Source organism: Wyeomyia smithii, chromosome 1 (genome assembly GCF_029784165.1).
Source record: "Wyeomyia smithii strain HCP4-BCI-WySm-NY-G18 chromosome 1, ASM2978416v1, whole genome shotgun sequence".
Lineage (NCBI taxonomy): Eukaryota > Metazoa > Arthropoda > Insecta > Diptera > Culicidae > Wyeomyia > Wyeomyia smithii.
Genome location: NC_073694.1, coordinates 115,931,921 through 115,952,763, shown reverse-complemented (window position 1 = coordinate 115,952,763; position 20,843 = coordinate 115,931,921). Strand labels below are relative to the sequence as shown.

The following is a 20,843-nucleotide window of genomic DNA, read 5'->3' as shown; positions in this document are numbered from 1 at the left end:
TTAAAAATTTAGACGCTACGAAAGATCCTGGACCTGACAGAATAGCTCCAATTTTTCTCAAAAACTTGGCAGAAGAACTATCTACACCCTTACAAAACCTTTTTAACATGTCCCTGAAGAATGGAATTTTCCCAGAACTCTGGAAAACCTCATATTTAGTGCCAATTTTCAAATCTGGCGCTAGATCTGACATTCGTAATTATCGTGGAATTGCCATTATTTCATGCATTCCAAAATTATTTGAATCAATAATTAATGAAAAAATCTTTCAACAAGTAAAACACCAAATTACAACTCAACAGCACGGCTTTTACAAAGGCCGATCAACTACCACAAATCTTTTGGAATTCATAACTTTCACTCTGACTGTAATGGACAACGGTAACCACGTAGAAGCTCTTTATACGGACTATGCATAGCAAGGCATTTGACAGAATCGACATACCATTATTGCTCTTCAAGCTCGATAAATACGGAACTGAAACAAAATTTTTGGAATGGCTGCAGTCATACTTAACAAAACGAACACAAATAGTCCGCTTTCAAAATTCCTTTTCAAACCCAATAGAAGTAACTTCTGGGGTTCCTCAAGGTTCCCACCTGGGCCCTCTTCTTTTTATTTTATACGTAAATGACATTTCCTTTCTTCTTAAGTCAATACATGTGCTTGTATATGCTGACGACATGAAGCTCTTTATAGAAATAACCAATGCAGAAGACTTCGAAATATTCCAGAATGAAATTAATGTATTCTACACTTGGTGCAACAAAAGCCTATTACAACTCAACATTAAAAAATGTAATTCAATAGCCTTTAGCAGAAAAACAGTAACACCACCTACAAACATTTTCTTAGGAAACCAACCAGTAGAAAAATGCAAAATCGTAAGGGACCTAGGCGTAATCTTAGACTCCAAACTTACATTCATAGAACATTATAATACAATTATCAATAAAGCAAATAGTATGCTGGGCTTTATAAAACGCTTCGGCCACAATTTTCAAGACCCATATACAATCAAACTATTATATATTACATACGTCCGACCAATTCTGGAACATTGTAGCATTGTATGGAATCCCTATATTGCCACACATGAAGAACGCATTGAGTCTGTCCAAAAACAATTTCTTTTGTACGCGCTTCGTAAGCTAAATTGGACAGCATTTCCCTTACCATCATATGAAGCACACTGCATGCTTATAGACATACAAGCACTTAAAGAACGCCGCGATCTTTCAATGCTTTATTCTATCAATGACATTATTTCTCACAGAACAAACTACTCAAAAAATGGCCCAATAAATCGCATGATGCGTCACTATAATCAGCACTGCGAAAATATCGACATCACCATGGGCAGAAATCAAATAAAAAACGACTAACTACTGGAAATAATGTATAGAATATAAGAAAACATTGTATTATTATAACTGTAGTCTACATTTGCTTGACGAAATAAATAAATAAATAAATAAAATTAATAAATAATGGTTCAACACCACTAAGTCTATGTAATTCGAGTGTACCAAACCAAGGAGGACGCTTCATAATCATTTTCAGAATTTTATTCTGAATCCTTTGAAGCGTTTTCTTCCTTGTTGAACAGCAACTTGATCAGATCGGTACAGCATAAAGCATTGCTGGTCTAAAAATTTGTTTGTAAATCGAAAGTTTGTTTTTAAACAAAGTTTAGAATTCCTGTAAATGAGAGGATATAAACATCTCGTATATTTGATGCACTTGGCTTGTATACTCTCAATGTGCTCTTTGAAAATAAGTTTTTTATCGTAAATTAGTCCCAAGTACTTAACCTTGTCAGACCAGCTCAAAATAACCCCATTCATCTTGACAACGTGATTATTGTTTGGCTTGAGGAAAGAAGCCCTAGGCTTATGCGGAAAAATTATCATTTGAGTTTTAGAAGCATTGGGAGAGATTTTCCACTTTTGCAAGTAGGAAGAAAAAATATCTAAACTTTTCTGCAATCGACCGCATATGACACGAAGACTTTTTCCTTTTACGGAAAAGCTTGTGTCATCGCAGAACAATGACTTTGTGCATCCTGGAGGCAAATCAGGAAGATCTGAAGTGAATATGTTATACAGGACTGGGCCCAAGACAGAACCTAGAGGCACACCTGCTCTGACAGGAAATCTATCAGATTTTGAACTCTGATAGATAACCTGCAGAGTTTGATCAGTAAGATAATTTTTCAAAATTTTGATTAGGAAAATTGTAAAATTAAAAGTTTGCAATTTCGCAATCAAACCTTTATGCCAAACACTGGCGAATGCTTTTTCTATGTCTAAAAGAGCAGCTCCAGGGGAATAACCTTCAGATTTGTTAGCTCGTATCATATTAGTAACTCTGAGCAATTGATGAGTTGTGGAATGCCCATGGCGAAATCCAAACTGTTCATCTGCAAAAATTGAATTTTCGTTGATGTGTGACATCATTCTGTTAACAATAATTCTCTCAAACAGTTTACTTATTGAAGAAAGCTAACTGATTGGTCGATAACTTGAAACTTCAGCTGGATTCTTATCCGGTTTTAAAATTGGAGTAATTTTTGCATTTTTCCATAATTTGGGAAAATATGCAATTTTGAAGCAGCAATTGAAAATTTTCACTAAAAATTCCATTGTGCTCTCAAGGAGATGTTTGATTAGTATATTAAAGATTCCATTGTCACCAGGTGCTTTCATATTTTTGAAATTTTTAATAATTTATTTAATCTCATTTCAATTAGTTTCAATTATTTCTGCAGGTAAAAAATTCTGGGAAGAAATTAAATCAAATTGACGTGTGACTTCATTTTCAATTTGAGTCTTTGAGCCTTTTGTTCATTGGATACAAGAAAACGTTCACTATCTTTTAAAACTGGAATAGGCTTTGAAGGTTTCTTGAGAATTTCGACAGCTTCCAAAAGGGTTTTGAATATGGTTTCAATTTTTTAACTTTAGTCTCAAAATTTCGATTTCTCAGAAGAGTAAATCTATGTTTAATCTCTTTCTGTAAATCTTTATCAATAGTTTTAAAAACAGGGTCACGAGAACGTTGATATTGACGTCTGCGGACATTTTTCAAACGAACTATAAGTTGAAGATTTTCGTCAATTATTGGTGAATCAAATTTCACTTGAGCCTTTGGAACAGAATAATTCCTGGCATTAATAATTGCACATTTTAATGCTTCCAAAGCGGAATCAATATTCACTTCGTTTTGCAAATCAAGCTCATTATTGAAATTTCTCTCAATATGAGTTTTGTATCTTTCCCAATTTGCCTTGTTATAATTAAAAACACAGCTCATAGGGTTTAAAACTGACTCATGTGATAATGAAAAAGTTATTGGAAGATGGTCAGAATCAAAGTCAGCATGTGTGATCAAGTCACTACATACAGTAATACCTCGATATAAGGCAACCTCGATATAACGTAACTCGATATAACGGAACTTTGAAAATGTATTGAAATTGAAAATAAATGATACAGCAACCGTTTTTGGGGTATAAATTGCTTCAAAAAAATGTTTGTAGTAAGTTTTAAAATTAATGAAACTAATGGGAAAATTGTCCTAAATAGGCATAAGAAAGGTTTAAAAAAACTAATATGTGATGGAAAATCCTTCCTTCAGTAACAATTCACAGCATCAATAGAAAAAAAATTTTTTTTTGCTCGTTGAAAATTTCTCGAAATGGGCATAAGACAAGTTTTTTTTTTTCCTCTGTGTGGACTCATCACTGCGGCCAGAGACATTTTGATCTTTTGTGATATTGCCCAGGTGTTTTCTGTATTCCGCACTTCATATTACTGGCAGTATCACTATTCGAGTGAATGATACGCTTTTCATTTATATCCGTGCTTGTGTGTGAGAGTTTACCCTTTCATTTCAAGCTTACTGCTCTACTATACCGCTGAGCCTCATTTCTATCCTACTAATATCGCCAAATTACAATTCCCTGAACTGAGGCTACACCTAACGTTCCTCTCTGGCCAGGTTTATTCTAAGAGGGACTTATTATGTTCCCTGTAGAGGGTAAATATTTCTGAAATCAGTTTTATTATAAGAAGGACCTATTTTGTCAAGAGGAAGGAGTCTTATCGAACCTCGTTCCTCCTACCAACACCGCGTCACAATCACATTTTCCTGAAGAGGCACTCAATGCTACACCTCTGGTCAGGTTTATTATAAGTAGGACTTATATTTTTGTCAAGAGGAAGGAGTCTTATCGAAACCTCGTTCCTCCAGCCAAGACCGCGTCATAATTACAATTATCTGAAGAGAACTATTATACGTTACTCAGAACAGTTTTATTATAAGAGGGACTTTTTTGTTAGGATGAAGGTCAGCAAGGGTACTTTAGAATTCAGCTTGAAGGAAGGGTATGTAGTGGAGTGGAGAGCCTGAGAATGAACCCATGTTACAGTCCTTTGACAACCAAATGGCCTGATTCTACTAAGATTCGAACCCACGACCACTCGCTTATCAAAGCGGACTCTGTAACCTTGCGGCTACGAAGCTCTCTATAAGAAAAGTTAAAAAATACTGATAGGTAATGGGAAAAAGGTTTTCGCGCATCTTTGAGTAACCGCCAACAGTCTTGCATCAATTAAAAAAAATTTTTTTTGCTTGTTGAGAATTGTCCGAAATGGACATAAGAATGGTTTGAAATTACTGATAGGTGATGGGAAATAGGATTTCACGCATCTTTGAGTAACTTGTGTATCAATTGAAAAAAAAATTTTTTTTTGCTTCTGAAAATATTTGTAAATGGGCATAAGAAAGGTTTAAAAATACTGATGGGTGATGGAAAATGGGTTTTCGCGCATATTTGAGTAACCATTAACATTCTTGCATAAATAAAAAAAATTTTTTTTGCTTCGATATAACGTAACTCGATATAACGTAACGAAAATAAAAATAAAGTTGCCTTATATCGAGGTATGACTGCACATGATTTTTATCTGTTAGCATCAAATCAAATTGATGGGTTTCTTACAGAAGTAAAGCATGTAGGACTATTCGAAGACAAAATAGAATAGTATCCTGAAGAACAATCATTGAATAAAATTTTGCCATTGGAATTACTTTGAGAATTATTCCATGATCGATGTTTAGCGTTAAAATCGCCGATTATAAAAAAATTCGAACGATTTCTGGTGAGTTTTTGTAAATCACCTTTAAAATAATTTTTGTGCTGGCGTGTGCATTGAAATGGTAAATATGCTGCGGCAATAAATAAAATCCCAGGTTCAGTTTGAACTTCAATTCCCAAAGTTTCAATAACTATCGTCTCAAGATGGGGAAGAGCACGATGTTTGATTCGGCGATGAATAACAATTGCAACTCCACCGCCGGAGCCCTGAATCCTATATACACATTATTTACTGTTAAAAAACTGTTCGAACTACCTGTAACCTGTGCATATGTTAAACGAGTATGCAAAGGAGTAGAAAAAGTGGGTGGTACTGGTACGCTTGGAGAATTTTGTTTTGAAGTTTGTTTTGATTGGGAAATTGATATTTGTTTACCTTGCCTTGCCTTAACAATTGCTAAACGGACTGGGCATTGGTTAAAATTTGACATATGGTTGCCGTTACAATTCGCACAGCGAAAATTTGTACTCTCTTCCACAGGACATGTGTCCTTTTTTGAGAGAAGAGTCTCCACAAATGAGGCATTTTTGATTCATGTTACAGAGCTTTGAACCATGGCCATAACATTGGCGAATACGGCATTGGGTGATATGCTTTTCACCTCCGCCAACCTTCCTATAAACTTCCAACTTTACACGCACGTTATACAGTCATGGAGAAAACAATAAATACACTTGCACGGTTGGATAACTTTTCGTATTTGCGCACTGAGTTTATTTGTTGTATGATATTGTGTTACGTCATTATGATCTGTAGACACTATTCTTCAAAGAGGTACGAAGAAATATCTGGAGAAATTTCTGTGTCGGTGATTCCGAATTTGTTTTGCGTGAGTTAGTGTTTTTAAAGTTGCGAAAAAAATAAATACACTATTGAAATATATACAAAACAATCCAAATTAGCATTATTTCTCTACATATCGTTAGCAAAGTGACTTTTTACGTTACAAAACTCACTTTCAATATTTTGTGGCTTGTCCTTTGTGTCGTAAAACCATATTCAATCTTCGTGGTATGTTTACCACCAGGTTATCACGAGTAGAAGCTGGACTAGCATTTTACGCTGCCTGTATGTCGTTCCATAAGTCGGTTTCATTCTTTAGATGATGCTTTGCAACGTAGGACTTAACAATCTTTCATAGATTTTTGAGACGGTTTAAGTTAGGAGACTATGCTGGCCAATCCAACAATTTTATATTTTCCTCTGAAAATTATCTTTAAGTTTCCAATGCTGTATGTTGAGAATCGTTAACCTCTAACGAAAAAGCTTGTTTTCTTTGGCATACGGAAGCATTACGCTACGTAAAATAACTTCATAGTCGTTGATATTCATAGTCTATGTTATAAAATGAATGGGTTCCACACCAGCATCAGAAAACAGCGCCACACCGTTTTGTGGACACTTCCAAATTTTACTACTTTCTTGGTTAATTATGCGTTGAAAGCAATATTCACCGGTTTTCCCACCAGCTGCTGACCGTTTGGAACAAAAAGGTTAAATTTCGACTCATCCGACCCAAACACGATGTGCCATTTAGTTGCACCCTAACCGAATTTAAAAAAAAATCAGTTCTTGCCAAAATGTGTCGCTTTTGAAGTAGAATAAAGTTTCCTGTGTATCTAGGTGGTCGGTTTTGCTTCCGTATGCCGAAGAAAACATGCCACTTTGCTGGATCTCTATGCAGTATAACGATCCTTAACATACAGCATTGAAAACACGAAGATGATTTTCAACCGAAAATATAAAATTATTAGTTTGACCAGCGCAGACATCTAATTCAAATTCTTTAGAAATTCTATGGAAAATTGGGAAAGTCTAGGTTGCAGAGCATCATCCAAAGTATAAAACAGACTTATGGAACGTCGGAAAGGTAGCGTGAAATGCTAGTCCAGTTTCTACTCGTGAAAACCTGGTGGTAAACATACCACGAAGATTGAATATGGTTTTACAAAACAAAGGACAAGCCACAAAATATTGAAAGTGAGTTTTGTAACGTAAAAAGTCACTTTGCTAACGATATGTAGAGAAATAAAGCTAATTTGGATTGTTTTGTATATATTTCAATAGTGTATTTATTTTTTTCGCCACTTTCAAAACACTAACTCACGCAAAAAATTTTTGGAATCACCGACACAGAAATTTCTCCAGTTATTTCTCCGTTCCTCTTTTAAAAAGATTGTCTGCAGATCATAATGACGTAACATAACATCATACAACAGTTAAAATCCCTGCGCAAATCTGGAAAATCATCCAACACTGCAAGTATATTTATTATTTTCTCCATGACTGTATAAAGCATGTGCTTTTTCAAAATATGTTAAGTTATTAACCTCACTGCGGTTAAAATGAATTAAATAATTAACAAGGTACATTCCAGTTCGCTGACTGTTTTCGCCTCGTAATAAATGGCTATCAATTCATTGTGATAACCACCTCAACTGTTAAAGTTGGGCGGTAAACAATTATTTCCGTCATTGTCACCTTCATTCTTGTTTACGGTGTTTACGGCCGTATCCAACATTCGTACGAAAGTATGGATTCGAATGATTTCGAAAATGCCATTCTTGTTTACGTACAAAGGCCGTACGAATCCATTCGTATCCCGTACGAATGCGATACGTATGCGAAAAGGGTGGATGTCTATGCAAAAACGGTTGATGTCTAGACTTAAGGGTTAGAAAAGGTTTAAACATAAGGAAGGAGATGTCAAGTGTGTCGAGCTGATTGAACGAGGCTCCTGACGGCAAACAATTTTTTACTGAATAAAAATAAAAATGTTTTTATTATGATTTGCATAATAAAAAAGGTCTTTTATAAGAAACATTTGTAGTTAACGTATGCATAAAACACCAGATGAACGCGGCTACTTGAAATTTCCCTTGCAGAAATATTTTTTTTTTTTTTTTTTTTTTTTTTTTTTTTTTTTTTAACAGAATTCCTTTTTCACGGACGGATCTGTGATGGATGGACATTCCGGATATGGCGTTTTCAACACAGATCATCGCATATCTCGCAAACTGGCACAGCCCTGCTCCATATACGTAGCTGAATTAGCTGCCATACACAATTCGCTGCGAATTATCGAGCTCAAGACACCAGACAATTACTTCATCTTCTCGGACAGCCTCAGTTCTATCGAAGCTCTCCGATCGATTAAACCGGTCAAGCACCCGTCCTATTTCCTTCCGGAAATTAGACGGATATTAGAAGTGCTGGTTGATCGGTCTTTCATTATCTGCTTTGTGTGGGTCCCCTCTCATTGCTCAATCCCAGACAATGAAGAAGCTGATTTATTAGCAAAAAGGGGTGCCATAGATGGAGATATATTTGATAGACCGATCACCTATACCGAGTATTTTCATCTGCCCCGACAACTGGCTCTGGAAAACTGGCAGGAAAAGTGGAATAAAGACGACCTTGGGCGATGGATGCACTCGATCTCGCCCAAAGTGTCTACAAAAGCTTGGTTCAAAGGGTTAGATTTAACTCGTGATTTCATTCGAGTTATTTCGCGCCTAATGTCCAATCACTATGTTGCAAACGCACACCTCTATCGAATAAACTTAGTCGATAGTAATCTGTGCGAATGTGGAGGGTACGAAGATATTGACCACATAGTCTTCGTATGCCCTAAGTACCACAGAGCAAGGGCCAAGCTTATAGATTCTCTCCGGAAACAGGAAGTGACGTTTACAATGCAAGTACGGGATGTGCTTGCTAGCCGCAACCCCGCGCTTGTAATACCCATTTACGACTTTTTAAGAGATATCAAGTATCGAATTTGATTATCTCTATGCTTTCTCTCCTAATTTCTCCCAACACAACAATCTTAAAAAGTTTCACGCTAATTCCGTTTTTTTTTCTTCTTTCTTTCGTTCATCTTTTTTATAGAAACATGAATCATCGCTTCTTTTTGAGAGACATGATCCACCGAACTTAGATTTTGATTTCAAAGAGATAAGAAACCATCACCCTCAACGAATAGTAGTAAGGATTAGTATTTAGTTATAAAGAGAAAAACTTTGATGTTAATGTTAGTCGTAAGCTTAAATGACATGTATTTTTAAATTGTATTTTTAAAAGAGAAAAGATGAGAGGGTTTTTATGCCTGTTTGAGGAGGAGCAGTCGGGATACAGGCTCTACTCAAGCTGGCTTTTCCCTACTCCAAAAGATATTCGGCCCCGTTATGCTTCGCGGTTGGGCCTAAATAAATATTAGAGTTAAAAAAAAAAAAAATAATTTTTTTTTAGCGAAATATGTAATTGGAACCAAATATAAAAACTGCGATGCGAAAACATAAGCGCGTCACGGGCCTGCACGAAACATGAAAACTTGATTATTTACATTTTCTGGGCTGCTTCGGCAATGTTTTGTAGGCAGTTTATTCTGCTAACTTGTGTTAAGTTTTTACACTAAGTAGACGTGTGGTTAAGTGCAAATCGCTAGGCATGGATTGTGAACGCGCAGGAGTAATTTCACGGTAACTGTTTATTTTGTTGCGAGATAGTTTTTCTTCATTCTCAAAAGAACATATCGATCATTTATAGGAGAACAGCACGACCAACCTGAGCTCGTACTGTTGAAGTGGAGGCCATAAGATGACGTTCGCGGATGAGGAAATCAGCCTGGTCTACAAGCGGCCCAAACAGCTGGTAAGTTTGCCTCTAGAGAAAATTACTATACGACCATTAGCCAAAACTGATACCACGATTGTATCCTTTGCAGCTGTATACAAGAGTTTTTTTCAATGTCACCGCCGCCCTGTGTGATGCTGTCATCCGAGCGACCAGGCCACGGCCTATAAGGGCAGGATCTGGTGGTGGTGCCTCTATCTCGGAAAGTACGGCTGTCGCGTTCGCAAAAAGGCCCAGTGAACGAGGGTTAACGATGGATGTGTGGTTAGTGCGAATTGTTGGGCTATACTACAGAAATCGAGTCAACTGGACCCGCTCATGTATTTGAAATGAGATGAACTGCTTTACGAAACCGGCCCTTTCGTCGTGTACTTTGTAAGTAGAAGATCATGAAAAATAAAATAGTTGCTAAACCCTACTATTTGAAGCTTTCATTTTTTCTAAGTTAACTCCTGCTGCTTGTCCGGGAACTCTATTGGATTTTATATGTATACATGCACATTTTTAATTATTTGGGCTTTGAGTGCATTCAAATTTGCCAGTTTATCTATTAAGCGTATTTTAGCTATTTCGCCGACTCGGTGAACTCGTTTAGGCGTGCTTTAATTTGCTCCCGGAGAGGGCAGAGATTTCGGGCGCGCTATTGTTGATGTGCCTAGTGTGACTATTTATACTGTTGTATTGAAATTTAAGTTCAATGACCACAAGATGTCCTGGTGAAGTGTTTGGGTGTGTCTCGTGATGGCCCTCTGGTTAGAGATTTCGTTTTCCACTTCACCACGTTTTCTGGCGCATAATCCATCATACCGCAAAACCAACTCGTTATAATTTTTGTTTTCGGTACACAGTCAATATTTTTGCATATGTATTGGCTTACGTTCTTCGAAATGAATTTGTGACAAGTTAGCTATAACGGTGCACAAATTTATTAACTAACCGAAATTAATTAGATGTCTCGATTTGCTTGTGCACCGATATAGCGCTTTTGACAAGGTTTCATTTCATTGTCTCCCGATGATCATTTGCCCATAGAACAAGCAATAACCATATCGTGCGCGAATTCATATAGCAAAGATCGCACCATCAACTTCGATGGATCCTGATCAGTTACTTTCGGTTCCTTTTTACTAACACTGGCGTACCGTGGTGGGGGCGGAGGCGCGAGGTGTCACCCCCAGGAGACTGTTTGCATGCGTGTCACCTTCAGAATGCTGACCAAATTTTCCGTCATGGGTGTTGCCCAGTCACGCCATTACTTCCTTTGATACTTGTGGATGATGCAGAGGATTTCTTTATCTGTAGTAGCCACAAGAGTAAAACTAACACTCCCGGCATCCCATCATTTATTGATCTGCGTTAGTTGTTGTCGGTTACATTATTGATCAGTGGGAAAAATAGCATCAATAGTTGAACACTTAAAATCGTTTGCTACTAGGCTTGCTTTAGTGCAATTTCAGCACCATTCTGTTTAATCGCGGGCAACACGCGGGCGATCAAATATGCTATATTATGATAGTTGAATCCTGCGGCTTGCCCGGTGGGTGGTGGGAGGTGGTGCTCGATTACTACTCTGTTGTTGTTGTTGTTTTTTGATACAGTACTATTAGCCGTTTAATAAAATCACCATGCATCTCCATTGAAGAGTCATTGCAATGAACAACGGAGACGCTTTGACATGTTTAATGGCATTTGAGATTCAAAAAATTCTAGCACCGAGATGACAAAAAATATGGGAAACACCCACCATCAAGTAATTTAGAAAAAAAAAGTTATTCATTTGTTACATGTATTATAATTGAACACGTTAATTCTGATCGCGCATTGAGAATCATTCACAGTAGAAATATTAGTCAAAATATGATTTTCATGTAAAATATCCTGATAAAACCAAAAAAAAATCAAGCGATAGAGTTTCTTGGGTCTGGAACCCTCCTTAACAACAAAATACGGTTTAGATCATGATTTAGGCATAGTTAATTGTTTGAAATTGAAAGACCAAAAAATCGAAACATATAAAAATGGAGTTCTGGCTGTCTATCTGATCCATATAGACTTGGAAACTACTGAACCAATCAAAACGGAAATTTGTATGTAAGGGTTTATGGGACCGAGGAACCTAGGATGGCCTCCATACAAAATGAAACACAAATTTCTGCATGACTCATAAACTTATCAGATAATGGAACTAAATTTGGCATGTGGAAGTTTTTGGGGGTAAGAAATGTCTATATGGTGGTTTGAGGAGCTTTCCTCCTTTGGAAAAGGGGACTTTAATTAATAGAATTAATCAGTGGAACCAAATTTTGGTATGTGAAAATATCTAAGGGCAAAAAAATGTTCATAGTGGTTCGACACCCCTCCCTTTTCTGGTCCCATATGAATAAAACACAAATTTCATGAACTAATCAAGCAAATTGAACCAAATTTGGCATGAGAAGATTTTTGGAGACAAAAAATACTTTCATGATAGATCGAAACCTCTTCCTCTTCTGAAAGGGCGGGTGACCAGACATATGAAACACAAATTTCTGCACAACTCGAGAACTAATTGAGCAAATGGAACCAAGTTTGACATGGTGTTTGGGGGTAAAAAATGTTTCTATGATGGTTTGACACCACTCCCAATTTTACACAATATGGCTATTTCCGTAATCGTGATGGTACACAGAAAACCAAAAATCGACCTCAGACATCATTTTGAATTCTAAGATGGTGACTTACAATTTCTGAATAACAGCCCAAAAAGACTACCTAAAATGGTTATTTTCGAAACCAGAAAGATGCTCAGAGGCTAGTATTGAACTCCACGTGCTTTTTTGAAATCCAAAATAGCGACTTCCGGATTCTGGAAAACAGCCAAAAATGATTGAATACCAACCTATATGATTTTTTCCGGTGGTTCTCTTCTTAAAGGGAGGGGTCCCATACAAATAAAACACAAATTTAAGCACATCTCGACCAAGCAAATGTAACCATATTTGGCATGTGGGTGTTTTAGGGATAACAAATATATCCATAATGGTTTGACACCCCTCCCTCTTCTGTAAGGGACGGGTCCCATACAAATGAAACAAAAATTTCGCACAGCTCGAGAACCAATCAACCAAATACAACCAACTTTGACAGGTGAATGTTTTTAGGTGTAACAAACATGTACATAATGTTTCGACAACCTTCCTTCTTCTGGCATATCTCCAAATATCATACTGAAATCCAAGATGGCAACTTCCGGTTTCTAAAAAACAGCGGCAAATGACCAAATACCACCCATTATGGGTGTTTCTTTAACCATAATGACACTCAGAGGCCAGAAATGGTCTCCAAATGCCATCTTGAAATCCAAGATGGCGACTTCCGGTTTATGAAGAAAGGCGGAAAATGACCAAATACCATCCAATATAGGTATTTATGGAATTGTTATGATGCACTGAAACCACAAATCGACCTCAGACAACATTATGAAATGCAACTTCCGGTTTCTGGAAAACAGCCAAAAATGGCCGATTTCCATCCAATATGAGTATCTGCGCAACCAAAATGACGCACAGAAGCCAAAAATCGATTACAGACACTTTTTTGAATTCATAGATGGCGACTTCCGGTGGCTGGCATACAGCCTAAAATTACCAAATAACACCCAGAATGACGCTCAGGGGCCAGAAATTGTCTCCAAATGCCATTTTAAAATCCAAAATGGCGACTTACGGTTTCTGAAAAATATCCTAAAGTGACCAAATACCACCCAAAATGCACCCAATATATTTCCGGAATACAGGTGATGTTCAAAAGCCAAAGGTCGAGGATATTGTCATTCCGATAAAACCAATCATTTCAAACGATATAAACAGATCGCAAGGAATCAATGAATTTGAAATGTTTAAAATTATTAAATTATATATATATATATATATATATATATATATATATATATATATATATATATATATATATATATATATATATATATATATATATATATATATATATATGTTTATATATATATATATATATATATATATATATATATATATATATATATATATATATATATATATATATATATATATATATATATATATATATATATATATATATATATATATATATATATATATATATATATATATATATATATTTTTTTTTTTTTTTTTTTTTTGTTTCAGGTGGAGGGGAAATTTGCATCCAAACCCCTGAGGTGACCAACCTCAGGGAGTGTGGGGTTTGTTTGAATCAGTGACCGGACCCACTAAAACCCCTCCAGTCTCCAGTCCATAATACTCCCCGGGACCACCGCTAGGTATTGCTTCGGGGAGCAGCTTTTGTGCTCTGTGCACCCTCTTGGTTCTTTAGGTATCTTTGCTAACTTAGCTAACTAACCTGGAGACTGGCCGTTAGCTAACACTGGCGTTTCGGTGGTCAACCTGTCGCCTGTTTTGCAATTCTAAAACTATTTGAGAGGCGGCTGTACAAACCGCCCTCCAAATGTTTGGGTCTTTACACATCCTCCGAACTAGGTTGTCCGGAGTGGTGTCTGGCCCGCTCACTACCATCATGTCGCTCCGCGCATGCACAAAACGAGGGCACACGAAGAAGACATGCTCAGCAGTCTCTTCGGCATCCGCGCACTCGGGACACATGGGGGACCCCGCATGCCCGAATCTGTGTAGATACTGCCTGAAGCAACCATGACCTGACAGAATCTGTGTCAAGTGGAAGTTAACTTCTCCATGGCGCCTCCCGACCCATCCGGATACGTCCGGAATAAGTCGATGCGTCCATCCACCCTTTACGGAATTTGACCATTCCTGCTGCCATCTGATCATCGAGAATGACCTTCTGGTGCCTCGTATACCCCTTGTGTCACGTTGATCGAAGCATTCTACGTCCTCCTTAATGGCTATGCTGATAGGCATCATGCCGGACAGGACGCAGATTGCGTCGTATGACACTGTACGGTACGCGCTCACAACCCTCAGGCACATGAGCCTGTAGGTACTTTCCAGTTTACGACGATGACTGTTGGTACCTAACGCTTTGGACCACGCTGGCCCACCATACCTAAGTATGGACGAAACCACGCTGGCAAGAAGTTTACGCTTGCTGCCATATACCGCTGAGCTATTGGACATCATTCGAGATAGTCCTGCAGCGGCCGTTGAAGCCCTCTTACAGGCATAGTCGACGTGACTCTTAAATGTGAGCTTATCGTCAACCATAACCCCTAAGAGCTTCAAGGAACGCCTTGAGGTAATGGTGCTCTGACCACCGCCTGTTGCTCTAATTTGCGGTTGTTCACAACCGTAACCTCCGTTTTATGGTGCGCTAACTCCAGTTTCCTAGAGTGCATCCAGTTTTCGACCTTGCGTATGCAGTGCGCGGCCGTCAACTCGACCTCTTCGATCGACTCGCCGTAGACCTCTAGCGTGATGTCGTCTGCGAAACCGACGATCACAACCCCTACAGGGAACTTTAGTTTCAACACCCCGTCATACATGACATTCCACAACACCGGGCCCAGGATGGAACCTTGCGGTACCCCTGCGGTGATTGGGACGCACTTCTGACCCTCCTCCGTGTTGTAAACTAGTACCCGATTCTGGAAATAATTTTCCAAAATCTTGTACAACGACACCGGTACGTGGATGCTCCTAAGCGCGAGCGCTATGGAGTCCCAACTGGCGCTATTGAATGCATTCTTCACGTCAAGCGTGACGATTGCGCAATAGCGAATGCCCCAACTCTTACGCTGGAGTGCTACCTTTGCCGTCTTGGTGACAGAGAGAATAGCATCCAGCGTGGATCTACCTTTCCGGAAGCAAAACTGGTTACTTGCCAGACCGTTTACACCCTCTGCGTACTTCACCAGTCTGTTGAGGATAATCCTCTCAAGCACCTTGCCCGTAGTGTCCAGCAGACAGATAGGTCTGTATGCCGATGGGTCCCCTGGCGGTTTTACAGCCTTCGGCAACAGCACCAATCTCTGTCGCTTCCACCTGTCCGGAAAGAGGCAGTCATCCAGGCACTTCTGCATGACTGCTCGAAATAGATCGGGGGCCACTTTCATGGCCGTCCTGATGGCCAAGTCCGGGATTCCATCCGGTCCCGGTGCCTTGCTCACCTTTAGGGAGTTGGCGATCACGATGAGTTCCTCATTCGTAACCCTTACCTCCTCCACAACCTCTGCACGGCTGCCGTCTCTCACGGACTGGATGCCCGGCAGGTTGGCCGACCATCCCTGGTCTGTGTCTGAGATACTGGAACGTCGGACGTGAGACTCAGCAACCGGAGGCCAAGGATTTGGCTCGTGTCGTGGAAAGAGTCCCTCGATGATACGCTCCAGCATCGCTGGTGATCGCTCTGCAGGCGCCAACACGCCTTTGGTCTTCGCCATTACGACTCTGTAGGCGTTGCCCCACGGATTCGTATTGGCACTCGCGCATAGCCTATCGAAGCAGGCCCTTTTGCTCGCCTTTATCGCACTTTTAAGCGCCGCTCTTGCAGATCCGAATACTACACGGCGCTCTACCCTCTGTGCATCGGTACGTGCACGTTGCAACATCCGTCTTGCACGGAGGCACGCGCTACGGAGGTCCGCTATCGCGTCGGTCAGTTTACCGGTGACTTACCATTCCTAGGTTGGCGGGTCCTAGGCATGGTGGCGTCGCACGCCCGCGATAATGTGGCAACTAATTGGTCAGCACTCGGGCGGAGCCAACTGCCCCCCTCGCGCTCTCTTCTCATTGCTTCTGCAAATACCTCGGCATCGAAATGCGATGTCTTCCACCCGCGGACGGTCGGAGTATTGGCTCTAGCCGTCGCCTGCCTATATATATATATATATATATATATATATATATATATATATATATATATATATATATATATATATATATATATATATATATATATATATATATATATATATATATATATATATATATATATATATATATATATATATATATATATATATATATATATATATATATATATATATTATTGAACAAATGCACGACCGTTCACACAGAGGTGTCTGGGAGAACCACCAGCAAATCTCAAGAAGATTCTACTTTCCAAAGCTAAAAACAGCGATCCAAAAGTACATAAAATTATGCGCAACAAGTCAGCAGAACAAGTACGATAGACACCCGTACAAAATAGCATTAGGTTCAACACCAAACCCAAATAGAGCCCTAGACATAGTTCACATAGATATCTTCATTGCCGAAAAGGTAACATTTTTATCAGCCTTAGATAAATTCTCAAGATTCGGTACATTAATACACATCAAATCACGAAACATTTCAGATATAAGAAAAGGTTTCACCAAATTTTTCAAAATCTTTGGAACACCCCGTCAAATAGTGTGCGATAATGAACTAGCCCTACGGTCGATAGAAATAAGAGGACTTCTCCATGACCTAAATGTCGAAATTTTCTTTACGCCTCCAAACCATAGCCAAAGTAACGGAACAGTCGAGAGATTTCACTCTACTATAGCAGAAATCTTCCGCTGTATCCAAGCAAACTATGAAGGAATGAGCATCAAGGAAATCTTCAACATAGCATGCACACAGTACAATAATAGCACTCTATGATAAAAATGAAACCCAGAGAAGCCTTTTTTGGCCTTAAAGACGAAGAAGAGAGACCGCTCGACATTGACCTTATCCTTCAAAATCGAAACAAAGTCTACGATGAAGTCATTTTGGCTCATGACAAATCGAAAAAACAAAATCTAGAGTACCATAACAAAACCAGATCCAGAACCAGATGATCTTTTAAGTTATATATATATATATATATATATATATATATATATATATATATATATATATATATATATATATATATATATATATATATATATATATATATATATATATATATATATATATATATATATATATATATATATATAACTTAAAAGATCATTTAGTTTAATTTAGTTTTTAAAAAACTTTTATTTGACCTACTCGGTCACACTTCACTTGAGACTGATTAAAGACTAGTTTACAGAGGCCTGACTGCCCTACCTGCTGTCCTAAAATCTGCTGACCTAAGACCTAACGACGATGCAGCACTTGGCGACGTCAATCCGAGTTCCACGTTGAATACTTTGGTGGCTCCGGGCTGCAATCCTGCTGACTGTGCTGTCTGGTTGTTTGCGCGTGGCTTGGTTTCTGGTCGCTTAGATTCAGCGACAACTGGTGTTGAGGATGTTCCGTCTTTAACTCGTCCCCCCTTAAGTATTGGTCGTCTCGAGCAATTCCTTGTCCTCGCTATAAGCCGACATTTTATGGTTACGAAAGCTAAAAGTGCTGACATGCTGATGGTGCTGATAATTATTGATCCAGCTTTGTAATGGAATTTCATTGTTTCCAGCTGCTGTCTGTTTTTCTGGATGGAGTTCATGCAACTCCGAAATGTTAACGTGTCGTTCTGTGTGTAATGTTCTGATTTCTGGTGGTTGTATTGGAATTATTGTTGGGTGATCAAACCAAAGTTCATAATTTTCAAATAGCTCGTGATTTACGTACAGTGAGCAATTTTGAAATCTTACTAGGTGGATTCCTGTAAGAGTTCGAGTGTTGACGCAGGTACCGTTGATGACTACGTCTTGGTGAACGGCTATCACCAACAATGTTCCTGGTCCTATCATTCTCGTTTCGGTTGCTGGAGGTTTTTCTATCATCTTGCATTGTCCTTGTTGTCCTCTTAAGAGTGGTGCTTCGCAAGGATTGTTGCTGATCTCTATTAACTGTTTTCTTTCGCAAATTGTACCTTTGTTGTTTTCTCGGCATGGCGATGCGATGGCAAAGATTCGCTCTGAGTTGATGAATACTTCCTTGTTATGTATCTGAACGGTGTGGTTCAACCGTGGCAGGGGTTCGATGGTAGTTCTTCTGTAAACTGTTTGAGTGAGCCTGGGGATGTTGACGCATATGATGAGTGATGATCTTCGGCGGAGTACTGTTGTCGTTAGATAGCTGCTTGCTTCGTCTACGTGTTTGATTTCTAAGCCCTGCTTTGAGATTTCCTGAATGATAGTTTCTAGCTCTCTAGGTGTTAAGATTAAATTGTTTATAATGTTCACTTTCGCTAGCATAACGGCATATTCTATTGATTTTAAATTCTCTAAAAATGAGTCTAATTGCAATACAAGTATGAATTTTTGATTTTCAGATATAAGTACATTTTCCTGTTCGGCTATTTTATTCAAAATATTTTGGTGCTCTCTGATCTGGTTATTTATAAGGTTTAATCTATTCTCAAATTTTGAATTGATTTTGATTTGCTTATTATTTTGTTTCACTAAAACATTGCCGTTTTTTCTAAGTTCGTCCAAGTTTGAATTGATTATCTTTAAGTCTTCTGAGTCTAAGTTGCCTGTTATAAATTTGATTGTGCTTCCTAAAAAATCTATTGCTCGTCTATCTCTACTTGGTTTGCTGATCAAAGTATCGAAAATAAATTTGATTTCTTTAAGCTTGAGTTGAATAATTTCTGAAAAATCTGTTGGTGTGTTTTTAATTTTGTTTACAATGTTTTCAATTATTGTCAAGGATATTTCGAATTGGGCAAAATCTATCACATGCAATAGTCTATCATGTCCGTCAATTATTCTTCCTTCCCCCCTTTGAAGAACCAATGCTCCTGCGTTGTTAGTAATGTCGTGTATCTGAATGGTGGGATGTGTATGAATGGATGGTAGGATGGAGGTGGTGAGTGCTATGATGGGAATCAAAAGCGTCCGAAAGGATGGTTCCATTTTTCTCCGCTTAATATTTGTTCCTAGAATGAGATGGTAAAATGTTATGATAGAAATCAAGAAGTGTCCGTGGGTGGTTCCATTTTTTTTTCACGTTGTATTTGTTCCTAAAAAAGAAATAGTGTTAGTATTGTTTCAATTATAGTCATAGAGTATCAGACAGAGGTTAGACACGCTTGACATTATCCTTGTGTGTTTCTTTGCCAGAGTCGTCTATAAATGTTCGACCGTTATTTTCTGTAACTGTTACTGGTACGTATTTAGCTTTGGTTTTCTTCTTGATACCTTGCACCTGTTTGTATACAATTTGGTTTGCTGCGAGATCTGGTGCTTGTTCTCTGGTTTTGTTATGGTACTCTAGATTTTGTTTTTTCGATTTGTCATGAGCCAAAATGACTTCATCCAAAATGACTTCATCGTAGACTTTGTTTCGATTTTGAAGGATAAGGTCAATGTCGAGCGGTCTCTCTTCTTCGTCTTTAAGGCCAAAAAAGGCTTCTCTGGGTTTCATTTTTATCATAGAGTGTATGCTATTATTGTACTGTGTGCGTGCTATGTTGAAGATTTCCTTGATGCTCATTCCTTCATAGTTTGCTTGGATACAGCGGAAGATTTCTGCTATAGTAGAGTGAAATCTCTCGACTGTTCCGTTACTTTGGCTATGGTTTGGAGGCGTAAAGAAAATTTCGACATTTAGGTCATGGAGAAGTCCTCTTATTTCTATCGACCGTAGGGCTAGTTCATTATCGCACACTATTTGACGGGGTGTTCCAAAGATTTTGAAAAATTTGGTGAAACCTTTTCTTATATCTGAAATGTTTCGTGATTTGATGTGTATTAATGTACCGAATCTTGAGAATTTATCTAAGGCTGATAAAAATGTTACCTTTTCGGCAATGAAGATATCTATGTGAACTATGTCTGGGGGTCTATTTGGGTTTGGTGTTGAACCTAATGCTATTTTGTACGGGTGTCTATCGTACTTGTTCTGCTGACATGTTGCGCATAATTTTATGTACTTTTGGATCGCTGTTTTTAGCTTTGGAAAGTAGAATCTTCTTGAGATTTGCTGGTGGTTCTCCCAGACACCTCTGTGTGAACGGTCGTGCATTTGTTCAATAATCAGATTTTGCTCCTCGGGCGTTCGGAGATCGATCAACATTTTTTGTGTGATAAATATTTTGAAAGTTTTCGCTCTATTGAAATGATTTTTATAGGTAGTTTGAATTATACCCATTAACTGTTCAGGACAAAAAATACAATTGGTCCGTTT

The 20,843-nt window shown here is 38.3% G+C and overlaps 1 protein-coding gene and 1 long non-coding RNA gene across 2 annotated transcripts; both read left to right on the top strand.

Annotated features, from left to right (window-relative positions):
* Positions 1-8,097: 8,097 nt before the first annotated feature.
* On the top strand, positions 8,098-9,392 carry LOC129733865 (uncharacterized). Its single transcript, XM_055695430.1, has 2 exons — positions 8,098-8,900; positions 9,055-9,392. The coding sequence occupies exons 1-2, from the start codon at positions 8,124-8,126 to the stop codon at positions 9,166-9,168; spliced, it is 891 nt and encodes a 296-aa protein (XP_055551405.1). The 5' UTR covers positions 8,098-8,123; the 3' UTR covers positions 9,169-9,392.
* A 78-nt stretch (positions 9,393-9,470) lies between these two features.
* LOC129717781 (uncharacterized) lies at positions 9,471-10,219 on the top strand. The gene is made up of 3 exons (XR_008726741.1): positions 9,471-9,644; positions 9,712-9,816; positions 9,890-10,219. It is a non-coding gene; the product is annotated as an uncharacterized LOC129717781 (long non-coding RNA).
* The last annotated feature ends 10,624 nt before the right edge of the window (positions 10,220-20,843 follow it).

Excerpts from the sequence above, each read along its gene's own strand:
- LOC129733865 (XM_055695430.1), top strand. The coding sequence starts at position 8,124 with ATGGATGGACATTCCGGATATGGCGTTTTCAACACAGATCATCGCATA. Across the intron at positions 8,901-9,054 it reads CTAGCCGCAACCCCGCGCTT|AAACATGAATCATCGCTTCT; the intron begins GTAATACCCATT and ends TCTTTTTTATAG.